The 12372-nt window shown below is 38.8% G+C and overlaps 1 protein-coding gene across 1 annotated transcript; it reads left to right on the forward strand.

Moving 5' to 3' along the window:
* The first annotated feature begins 1411 nt into the window (after positions 1–1411).
* LOC132306452 (3'-5' exonuclease-like) lies at positions 1412–3389 on the forward strand. Its single transcript, XM_059803834.1, has 2 exons — positions 1412–2112; positions 3209–3389. Exons 1-2 carry the CDS (start codon positions 1764–1766, stop codon positions 3250–3252), a joined length of 393 nt encoding a protein of 130 aa, XP_059659817.1. The 5' UTR covers positions 1412–1763; the 3' UTR covers positions 3253–3389.
* The last annotated feature ends 8983 nt before the right edge of the window (positions 3390–12372 follow it).

Genomic DNA, 12372 nt, shown 5'->3' on the forward strand with positions numbered 1-12372 from the left:
CCTCGCATAATTGGGATTGCTATTGATATGGAATATTTGACCGACTAGGAAGTCGAAGTTACATAGAAACCTAAAAGGTATGCATAAAATTCGTGATGGCAAAGAAATGGAATTAGTTTTATGTTAAAACTCTGCCACCATTAATGCTTGTAAATGGAGTCATTGGTTAACCTAAAAATGTACACCAAAAATTAAATACCAAGTTTTTCTTTCACTTACAATGGCTCAAATATTAACTTTATCGTCGGAGTATACCAGGTCGGCACCATGCCAATCGTCACTGTTCTTGTCTTGTATGAATAGCCCCCGACTCCAAACCATGCTATTTTTGCATTAACGGTTTGCACCGTCTATGGGAACATGTACTAGTCTCCTTAAAAAAATCATGGTTCAGACCAAACCTAGAGTTTCCTATACTCTTTAGGAGTGAAGACTTGGTACTTTATAATATGGAATAATCAACCATTGAAAATGGCTTCAAAGGAGGTCCAAGATTGAAAATTCATAGTCCAAGATTTATCCAGATCAATAGGCACTGTTTTGGCCATATCTCATTCCATACAACTTCGATTGATGCATAATTATTATCCAAAGGAAGTAATAACATCCGGGGCTACATTTGATCCAAAAATTAAATTTTGAGGCCCTAGGCATCCTCGGTCGCCTTAGGCTAGGGCGGGCCCTGCTTAGAAACTCACACAAGTTTCTAAGAACCTTTAATTCCTAAGAACACCCTTTGGGAATTTATAAATAAAAAAAAAACAAAAAATTATGTATGCAAATAATTTAAAGTGACCCTATTTCAATTATTAAGAAAAAAAAGGGAAAAAAAAACCTTCAAATGCATTTATGTACTAACTAATTGCATTTGAAGGTTTTTCTTTTCCTATATATAAAAAATATATTTATGCATATACTTTAAAGTGACCTTGTTTCAAATTTCATTAAAAAAAAAAGTTTAAAGTAACCTTGTTTCAATTATTAAGGAAAAAGAAAAAGAAAATCTTCAAATGCATTTTTGTCTAGCTAATTGCATTTAAATGTTTTTTTTTTTATTTTATATATATATAAAAAAAATTATATGTATAGTTTAAAGTGACTTTGTTTCAATTATTATTATTATTATTTTTAAAAAAACCTTGAAATGGTTGGGAGGGGCAATTTCGTCCCATAAAATAATTTTTCAGAGTGAGGGGGCAGAGTTGCAATAATCAAAATACTTGTTACAGGAAGTTTTATGCAATAAATTAAAACTAGTGGGGTTTTTATGATATTACCCTAAAATATGCAATAATTAAAACTAGAGGGGTTTTTATGATATTACCCTAAAATATGTTTTCATATACACGTGTCAAATTTCGTTCCTATACTGCCAGTTAACTCACAAGTGTCAATTGCTGTATCACGAATCACGCTACAGTTTCTCTAAATAGTAGTACAACACAAAACACACCACATTGCCAGTTTCAAAACCCTCCCTGCTCTTTCGCCATGAGCATCAGCATTCGAAACTTCGGGTTAACTTACTATTCCTACACCCTCTACGACGTGACCTTCATCAATGACTCCATCAAAACCCTAGTCACCCACACTCCCTGCATCGTCGACACTTGGATCTCCGACATCAAGCGCCTCCACCACCATCGCCTCCGCAATCTCGTAGTCGGCCTCGACGCCGAGTGGCGTCCCGATCCCAACATCCAAACCCCCGTCGCCACACTCCAACTCTGCGTCGGCCGCAACTGCCTCATCTTCAAAATTTGATGGCCCAGGAAATCCCCCAATCCCTCGCTGACTTCCTCTCAGACGTCGATTTCACATTCGTCGGCGTTGGGATCGAAAATGACGCACAGAAGCTGTTCGACGATTATGGGTTGCACGTGTCCAACTGGGTCGATCTTCGCGGCTTGGCGGCGGGGAGGCTGAATGATGCTGAGCTTTACCATGCGGGTTTGGTGAGGTTGGCGGGAGATGTTCTTGGGATGAATTTTCAGAAGCCGAAGAGCGTTACGTTGAGCGATTGGGATGCTAATTGGCTGAGTGACGATCAAATACTGTATGCTTGGGTCGATGCGTTTGTTTCGTTCGAAATCGGGCGGTATTTGAATGCAGGTAATTAGAAAAAATGGGCACTCTAATCTGGGTTTTTGGGATTGAAGCTGCTTTTGTGAATCTAGAAATGATATGGTATTTGGGTTCTTGTAATTGAAGCTACTTTTGTGAATGTTGGGATAATATGGTATTAGGGTTTTTGTGAATCTTAGGATCAAACGGTATCAAAATGTTTTGCAACTTTGGATTAGTACTGTTCTAGTCTTGTTAATAGTTGAATCCGTTTTGTAAAGGGTCAGATTGAAGCTACTTTTGTAAATCTTGGGATGATATGGTAATGTTTTGCAACTCTGTATTAGTACTGTTCTAGTCTTGTGAAGCAGTTTCTTGAACCATATTAATTTTTGAACCCGTTTTGTAAAGGGCTGATTGCGTATTATATATTAGATTTTGCCTTCTTCATTAACATCGCAATCTTTCTATATTCTTGCATTAGTGCATTTTGTTTCATTGAAGAATGGGCAGAGTCTGAATGCAGGTTAATTCAATGGCACTGTAATGTCGATTTTGTGTATGAATGTAGGTAATTAAGGGGCACTATAGTGTGGGTTTTGGGATTTGGGTTTTTGTGATTGAAGTACTATATTTTTATGAGTCTTGGGATAATATGGCATTAGGTTGTTTGCATTAGTATATATAATAGTCTTTTGAAGCAGTTTCTAGGAACTGATGTTTGGAAAATTTTACCATATTAACCTCTGAATTTATTTTGGCAATGCTATATTAGATTTTCCCTTTACCATCATAGTCTTTCTATATGCCTGTGTCAATGCTTTTGTTTTTACTTCAGATTGTGCAGTTCTGAATGCAGGTAATTAGAAACTTTGGCATTTTAATGCGGTTCTTGGGATATGGTTTTTGTTGGGTTATTGATGTTGAAGACTTCTGATGATTTCGTTTTGTATTCGGTTGCTTGTATTTTTGTGTCACTTGCTTTACATGGTTATTTGAAGTGCCCTTTAGGAATTAATATTTGGAATGTTTTCCGTATGAACCTCTGAATGTATCTTGGGATTGCATATTGTGTTATTAGCTAGGTTTTCTCTTGAATGATTTTCTTGTGCTCTAAAATTGTCCTTTTGAGTTGTGTTTGCAGGTGTTTTCTGTCTTGTTGAATTAGCTGTACCTTTTAAGATGTGAGGGTTGACAGAGAAATGGCTAATTGAGGGTTAATCAGAGAAATTTCAAGGACTATATTTTGTCTTCCTATGCTTCATTCAAGACCAATTTTACTTATTCTAGGACTTTCAGTAACATGGAAAAGGTTTGCTGGCTTATTTGTGATATTTTATTTTCTTGGGAGCATCTTATTTTACTTAATAAATTAGTTGAGATTATGATGTTCGTTTATGGATACAAGTGTTTTGGCGCCACAAAACAATGGTAATGAAGGCAATAGGGAAGACACGTGTGTGGCCATCAAATGGTGAGGATGTCGTTAGCAGTAGGAATCCCGTTGATGCTAATGGCAATAGGTTTTGTTTGGTGGTGTAAGTGATTCTGGTTCTCTAGGTGTTATAGTAATTTTTAGAAGTGTCAAAAATTAATTATTTCTTGAGGTATACTTATCAGAATAAAATTATATGGTGTGTCATGGATCAAGTAGGTTTAATATGTTTTGCATGATAAAATGCATAAATGGCATGTGAAGGAGGGAAAAAATCAAACTATTGGAGCAGAGTTTCATTGGAAAGAAAGTTAAGCACTTCTTGTTGCTTCTTTACTGGGGGATTTCGTAGTGATGTACCAGGTAAGCACTTGTTTGGTTTAATTATCTGAAAACAATTTTCAATTTTCAAATAACTGGCATTGTTCTCTGAAATTGAGTCATTTTTAATTTGGTTTTTCAATAAACCATCAACCCAAAGCATTGTTAATCTGCTTTCTATGTTTTACTTCTCTCATTTATGAAACACTATTCTTAGAAAAGTAATGAAGTAGACCCTTTTTTCTTCTTTTTTCATCCATTTCAGCATGCCCAGGTACGATTTTGTCTTAAATTGTTGTACTATCACTCTCTCTCTCTTGACAAATGTGGATTTTAATACAATTCTTTCTGTCAATGAATGTGTTGCTATCTTGAGCTTCTAAGTTTGAATTGTGCAAGAAGCATTGGATTGTTTCAACTGACAACATTGTGAAATGAGAGATTTATTTTACCGTGTCAGTTAGTTTTCTTTTATCTTTCTTTTCTCACCATATCGGCAAAACAAATTTTGTTTCATGGAAGCGCTCCCCAAACAGAACTTTCTCATTAGCTCATACTCTAAAAACTCTATCACCTCCCGTGATCCAGTGACATGGTCTCACATAGCTTGGTTTTGGCCTTTGTATACCTAGTTATAACTTCATCCTCTGGCTCGCAATAAATGAGACTCCAGATGCAAGGCACTCATCCTCTGCTCCTTATGTCTATCCACTGAGGAATCACATTCCCGCCTCTTTTTTGGGTGTGAATTCTCCAGGCCCATTTGGAAGTTTTTTCAATTCAAGAGTGGGTTTCACACCATGCCCTCTAGTTGGAACTTGGAATGATCTCATTGCTTGGTCCTCTCACCATTGGAAGGATCACTGAAAGAACTGTTTAATTCGGATGTGTAAGCTTTGTCTGGCATATGGAATATGGCATATGGAGGGAACGCAACCTCAGGCACTACAAGGGAAGAAATCGAATGCTAATCAGGTGCTGAACTACATTATGGACAGAGTCAGAGGCAAATTGTCGACGGTAAAGTGGAAGCCTTCTGCTGCTTCAACTCGGGTTATGCATGACTGGGACTTGCCAACCTCCTTCACATTGAATCCTCCTCCTTCCTCAACATTACAGACGAACGATGCTCTGGTCTCAACCCTAGACCAACCTTTTTCTGTTTTGATTTTTGGGGAAAATTGAGCTTTAGGATGGCCAGGGCTGGGTTTTGTTTGTTGTTGTTTTTGTTGCTTTTGTTTGGGCCTAACTTCCTGTTGGGTCTCATGTTTTCTCCTCTTCTTCTTCAATAAATTGAAATGTCCAACCTTTCACCTCCATCAATAAATATATATATATATATATATATTGATGGAGGTGAAAGGTTGGACATTTTATACTGTTGCAACTTTAACCTTCCAATTAAGAATTGTATACGATGGAAAAATACTTGTATAGCATATCTAGTCATTTGTTCTTCTTCAGATGATCTGGTAAACATATCTTTGAATTTGATAGAGAAACTAAAGTGTTACCAAATAGGCCCTATCGTGTTTGGTTAAATTTTAAGAATTGAATAGTGCTTAAATTTCAAGTGCTAATTAAAAATTGAATATATATATATATATGTATATATTATACATGTTTGAATTGCAACTTTGCAAGTGTTAGTGTGATTAGTGAAATCTCTCACTTTTAAGTAATTTTTTTTTATTAGGTAATATTGAAATGTACGTAATTGGATAATTGGATAAACACTTAATTTATTCCAAATTAAATACTTAATTGAATTATCAAACCATGTCAAACTTCTCTTACGTTTAGTTTAAAATGTTTTAACTAAAAAAACAATGCTAAATTATGCAATAGGTGAATGATAAATTGTTGGATAAAAATAACACTCCCTTGGGTATATACAATTGAAGATTATAGAGGTAAATTTTAGGTATAAAAAGGATAAAAAAAAAAAAAAACAAAAAAACAAAAAATGTGATTTGATATTTGCTTTAAAGTATTTTAATCCAAACTCTTTTTTTTTTTGGATAAGGATTTTTATCCAAACTTTGACAATTGGTTGGAGGGAAGGATCGAGGAGGGATGGATGAAAATTTTCAAGTTTGATTGGAGAGAAGGAAAGAGAGGAAGAAAGCAAGAAGGGATAAATCATCCCTCATTTCTTTTTATTTTTCTATCAGCCCAATTTTGGGGGAGGGGATGAGAGAGAAAATGAATTACCTAATAATTTTCAATTTTAACATTTTCAAAAATTTCAAATGGATATCTACTTACCTTTTATTACTTTATATAGTGAGGATAGATTAATAAAAAATAGAGTTTTCAATTCCTTCCAACAAAACAAAATAAAAGTATCACCACATCCATCATTTCTACTATCCATTCCATTCAACCAAACAGAAAACAGGAGATACACATTCCTTTCCCTAAGAATTCCTCATCCATCCGTTTTCCTATCTCTTTCATTTATTTTTCCATTCCTACAACCAAACGAAACATTAATGTAAATATCAAAACGCATCTATTATGACTTGTATGCTACTTCATATCACTAACGAATCAAACGTATTTATTTAATAACTCAATTTAGTACTTAATTCTAAATAGATTCAATACTTATTTACTTTAGAACAGATTCAATATTTAATTCCAATTAAGTATGTTTGATAGGTCAATTTGAACATTACTTAAAACGATAAGTGTTACTTAAAATGACATAAAATTGTAAGTGTCAGGAACGAAAAAGGTAAATTTTGATACATTTATCTATCAATGAATATGTTGCAATGAAATGTTGTTAGCAACAAAGCTTCCAAATTTGAATTGTGTAATTGTGGAGGGAAAAATCTCCCTACCAATTAAAATCAACTACGTTAGCAAATAAATTATAACTCATTTCTTTTAGGCCACATGACTTTCAAAGCCCAGTTTAACGAAGCCCAAAAGAACTATCATCAGCCCATCATAAGATCAGCTTTATCTATTCTCGATCAAATATACAGCTTGGATAAATATTATCCATGATTCGGATCAGACCAATTACATTATCGAAGGAGCCTCATATGGAAGAATCTATATGAAGAAAAAACCCTATATAAAAGAAAAGCCTTATATGGAACAAAATGTAGAAGGATAATGGTGAATAAATCGTAGGGGACAAGAAGGCGAGTCTTACCATAATTTTACTACCAAATCTTGTATAAATAGAAGCATGAGCCTATAATGAAATATATTGAAAATTCCTAATCTCTATTGTGCATTGCTTTTATTATTTTCACGGAGTGTTTTGCTTTTATTCCTCGACTCATCGTAGTTAACGAATTTTTGCACCTACACTTTGGTGCCGTCTGTGGGAAACGTATAGAAATATACCCCTACGAGTGATTACTTGTTCGTTTTATACGACTACGTTCCGGGATGTCGACTGGAGGTGCTGCAGCTGATCAACAACCCAAATTGATGCAAAAGATGTGAGAAAAGTTCTTTCAACAATTCGAGATGCTCCAACAAGCAAACGAAGCCAGGACGGCTCAGATTACGTTGCTCCAGCAACGGAACGATACTTTCCAGGCAGCCATGGAGCATATCGTAGCCCAACCACCACCAGACAACACCTTGCCTAATGGGGCCCAGGGAGTTCCTCTTGACCATACTGCGCCTCCAGAGGCCGAAGCCCAAAGAGTCCCTCTCAACTGCATTATACCGTCGGAAGTTGAAACCCAAGCTAACAAAAGTGGGCAAAGGTAGAAGACTAGGAATAAAGCCGGAGCTTCACAAAACCACCTCTATTAGCGCATGCGAGATGAGCAGGTTGCAGCCAAAGGCCTCCAGTCTTGCCGATCGAAGTCCCTGAGGCCTTCGATGAAAAGAGGCTCCTGAGGATTCAGACGCTAGCGGAGATTGCTAAAGAGCACAAGGCTTCTCTAATGAAGACTCCATTTACGGATGAGATAAACTATGTTGAGAAGCCAAAGAAGTTTACCATGCCCGTCTTCACACAGTTCAATGGTATGAGAGATCCTTCCCGGCACCTCGATCACTACTCCCAAAAGATGGCCATGGATAACCACAATGATCCATTCATGTGCAAGGTGTTCCCAACCAGTCTGATGGGAGCAACACTAAAGTGGCTCAAAAACAGGCCTCACAGGTTAATCCCGAACTATGAAACTTTGTGCACCATATTCTTGGCGCAATATTGTGGCAACAAGAAGCAGAAGAAGACTATCGTTAGTCTTTTTAGTATCAGACAAAAGAGGGGAGAACCTCTTCAAGATTTCCTATCTAGGTATAACATGGAGGCTTTGGAAATACTGGACTATCATCCTGCAATAGCTGTGGAAGCATTTAAGATTGGCATGATTCAAGGGACTAAGTTCCATACTTCCTAGGTCAAGTACTCTCTTCCAGACGTGCAAACTCTCAATGCTAGGGCGCAGACTTACGTTTGACTTGAGGAGAACATAACTAATAGAGCTCAGCATTCAACCCTCATCACGGTAGAGAATAAGCCCTGGGAGAAAGCCTCGGACTCCAAGAACCAGAGGGGTTAAGAATCCTCGACGCTAGTAATCCAACCACCAGAGAAGAAACAAAGAGTTGAGGAAAGGCTAACCCCTCTCCAAACAACCTTGGCTCGATTATTCCAGGAGAATAAGATAAGGTTCGTGGCCCCCTAGCCAATCCGGCAACCTCTGTAGCAGAGGAACAAAAGTAAACATTGTGCCTATCATAGGGACTACAGGCATATTACTAATGATTGCAGGACCCTCCAAAGACAGGTGAAATCCATGATAGCCAAAAGAGACCTACCAGACTACATTGGGCCGAAGGAACAACCGAGGCCGAAGGAGGTCAATCCTAAGAGGGCCAAGGGCAAACAAGTGAAAGTCATCCACGCTATATATGGAAAGTCTGAAAAAGATTAGGAGTCAGAAGAGGTTTACCGCTTTAGACTTAGAGTAGTCCACAAATTGAGGAAATTATCCTTTGTTAACTCCACCTCCTCGGACAGTATCAAGATCAGGTTCAGAAATGAAGATTTGGCCAGGGTGTAACTCCCTCATGAAGATCCACTTGTCATTAGCCTCCTAGTGGCAAACTGTCTTATCAAAAGAGTCCCGGTGGACCCTGGCAGCAACGCCAACATTATAACAAAGGTAGCTTTTGAACGACTGGAGATCCCACCATCATCCATTAGGACCACGTCCAGCCCACTTTTAGGGTTTGATGGAACAAAAGTGGACGCTATGGGGGTGATAGATCTACCAGTCACTGCCACAAAGAGAACACTAAAGGAAAACTTCGTTGTGACAGAAATTCATCCCTCTTACAACCTGATCATGGGAAGAGGGTGGATTCACTGAATGAATGGGGTTCCGTCTACTCTGCATCAGGTGATGCGATGCCTATCTCTAGAAGGTAAAGAAGTCATCAACCTATAGGGAGATCAAGCCGCGACAAAGGAATGCTACATGGTAACGCTAAAGGAAGCACAGAAGGGTAACAAACTGCACGAGTCGAACGTGGTCTCCAAACACACTACTAAATAGCAATTACAGAGCCATCTTCACAGATGCTTATTAGCAGAGGCAAAGGCGTGTAAGTCCACTGAAGAGTCACTTGAAGCTATTGAAGTTGTCCCAGGTGATCTACAAAAAATTACTTATGTAGGATCTTCACACTTACCCAAGGAAGAGGAAATGCTGATCAACGTCATTCAGAAGAACGCAAACGTAATCGCTTGGGGCCACATGGACATGCTAGAGATCAATTCTTCAATCTCATGCCACAGCCTCGGAGTCGTTCCTCAATTCAAAACAGTCAGAAAGAAACATAGGAGATTCACCCCCAAAAGAAATCGAATAATTGCCGAAGAGGTGGACAAGTTACTTTAAGCAGGCTTTATTAGAGAGGTTCACTACCCCCATTGGCTCTCAAATGTGGTGGTGGTGCAGAAGAAGAATGGAAAGTGGAGGGTATGTATAGACTTCACCAACCTCAATAAAGCTTGTCCCAAGGATAGCTTTTCACTACCGAAGATAGAATAAATGGTAGATGCTACTACGGGCTATGAGCGATTTATATTCCTCGAAGCATACTCCGGATATAATTAAATCCCCATGAACTCGGAGGATGAGGAAAAAACATCCTTCATTACAGAGAAGGGAACTTTTTGTTACAAAGTTATGCCCTTCAGACTTAAGAACGCCGGGGCCACTTACCAGCGCTTCGTCAATAAAATCTTCGACTAGATGTTGGGAAAAATAGTAGAGGCGTACATCAATGACATAGTGGTCAAAAATGAGAAGAAGGAAGATCATTCTAAACATCTTCAGGAGGTGATTAACACTCTAAGAAGGTACAAAATGAAGCTGAACCCCTCTAAATGCTCCTTTGCGGTATCATCGGGATAGTTTCTCGATTATATCGTTAATAAAAGGGGAATTGCAACAAGTTCAGCTCAGGCCCAAGCCTTGGTGCAGAATCAAGAGCCGAAGACCCATAGAGATGTGCAGGTCTTAATAGGTAGGATGGCAGCGCTCAGCCAATTCATATCCCAGCTGTCAGAAAAGTGCAAGTCATTTTTCGATTCTATACGGGCAAAAGATAAGAACATTTGGGGGCCACAGTAGTAAGAGGCTCTCACAAAGCTGAAGCTCTATATGTCCAACCCCCTATTCTATCTGTACCGAAACCTGATAAGGTTCTCACCATGTACCTGGTAATCTCTAATATAGCTATAAGCGTGGCATTAATTAGGGAGGAAGAAGGAAAGCAATACCCAGTCTTCTACACAAGCAAGACAATGATTGACGCTGAAACACGGTACAACAAAGCAGAAAAGGTTATACTAGCCTTGATATATGCCAAGAGGAAGCTTAGGCACTATTTCGAGTCCCATCGCATCATGGTGCTTACAAACTATCCAGTACGGGCCATTCTGTCTAAACCAAATATGTTCGAAAGAATTACAAAATAGGCCATTGAACTTAGCTCCTTTGACATCGCCTATAAGCCGAAGGTCTTAACAAAGGACAGGCCGTGGACGATTTTCTCCTCGAATACGAGGATAAGCTTGAGGAACCAGAGCCCCCAGAACCACAATGGGAACTTTATGTTAATGGCTCCTCAAACCTGACTGGCACGGGGATAGGGGTTGTCATAAAAACTCCTAAAGGAACTATGCTTATATAGTCAATCTGTCTGGATTTCCCTCCTACCAATAACGAAGCCGATTACGAATCCTTGTTAGCTGGACTTCAGTTGACAAAACAACTTCAGGTAAAGTGTCTGAAAGTTTTCAGCGACTCACAGCTCGTAGTGAATCAGGTGACAGGGAAATACCAGCCAAAAGAAGAAAGAATGAAGGCCTACAAAGAGGCCGTAGAAGCTACTTCCCGTGGATTCGATTAAATCGAATTTCACCAAGTACTAAGAGAAGAAAACTCCGAAGCAGACAAATTGGCTTTAGCAACCTCATCCACAACTGAATACTTGATTCGAATAATGCCAATCGATACTCTAGAAGAACCTAGCTTCAAGCCTCGGTTAGAAGTAATTGTGATTCCCGAAGTCCCAAGAGAGTCTTGCTAGATGGATCAATTGGAGAATTATCTCAAAAATGGAATCTTCCCAAACCATAAGGCAGAAGCTAGAAGAGTGAAGTCTACAGTGGCCAAATACTCCCTCATCAATAACCATCTTTACCGAAGATCATTCTCGGGCCTATACTTGAAGTGTTTGGCTCCTGCAGAGGCCCTCAAAGTGATGAAGCAGGTATATGAGGGGGATTGCGGAAACCACTCAGGCAGAAGATCCCTTGCTCATAAGATTTTGACTCGGGGTTATTATTGGCCATACTTGGCCTGGAATGCCAAAGAGTACATTAGGAGATGCGACAAGTGTTAACGCTATGGCCCTATGAAGCACCAGCCGACCGAAGATTTGCATGCAATGGCAAATCCATGGCCATTTGCTCATGGGAGATTGACGTAGTAGGCCCACTACCTAAAGCTCTTGAACAGAAGGAGTACGTGTTGCTGGCCACTGACTACTTCACAAAATGGGTAGAGGCCAAGGCTTACTCAAGCGTAACTCATGATCAAGTAAAAAGCTTCGTGTAGAATAACATAATATGTTGATTCGGAGTGCCAAGAGTTATTATAATAGATAACGGCAAGAACTTGGATAACAAGTATACTAAGAAATTCTTCATTGAACATGGAATCCACCAGAAATTGGCTGCAGTAAGTTATCCACAGGGAAATGGATAGGCTGAGATAACTAACCGAACCATCTTTGACAGCCTGAAGAAGAAGCTAGAGAAGCTTAAGAGCAAGTGGTATGAGAATCTCTCTATGGTATTATAGGCCTCTCGAACCACCCCACGAAGGCCAACAGGGGAGAGTCGCTTCATAATGGCATACGGGTTTAAGGCCATAATTCCAACGGAGTCAAAAATACCAATTTTATGTTGATCGATGGAGGAAATGATCAACAGTTGGAGCACAACCTTGATCTCCTAGAAGAGAAGAGAGATGCCATGTGTAATATCC

Source organism: Cornus florida, unplaced genomic scaffold, assembly GCF_030987335.1.
Source record: "Cornus florida cultivar Cherokee Brave unplaced genomic scaffold, ASM3098733v1 CherokeeBrave_3.0.0_Hap2_Chr05, whole genome shotgun sequence".
Lineage (NCBI taxonomy): Eukaryota > Viridiplantae > Streptophyta > Magnoliopsida > Cornales > Cornaceae > Cornus > Cornus florida.

Excerpts from the sequence above, each read along its gene's own strand:
- LOC132306452 (XM_059803834.1), top strand. The coding sequence starts at position 1,764 with ATGGCCCAGGAAATCCCCCAATCCCTCGCTGACTTCCTCTCAGACGTC. Across the intron at positions 2,113-3,208 it reads CGGGCGGTATTTGAATGCAG|GTGTTTTCTGTCTTGTTGAA; the intron begins GTAATTAGAAAA and ends TTGTGTTTGCAG.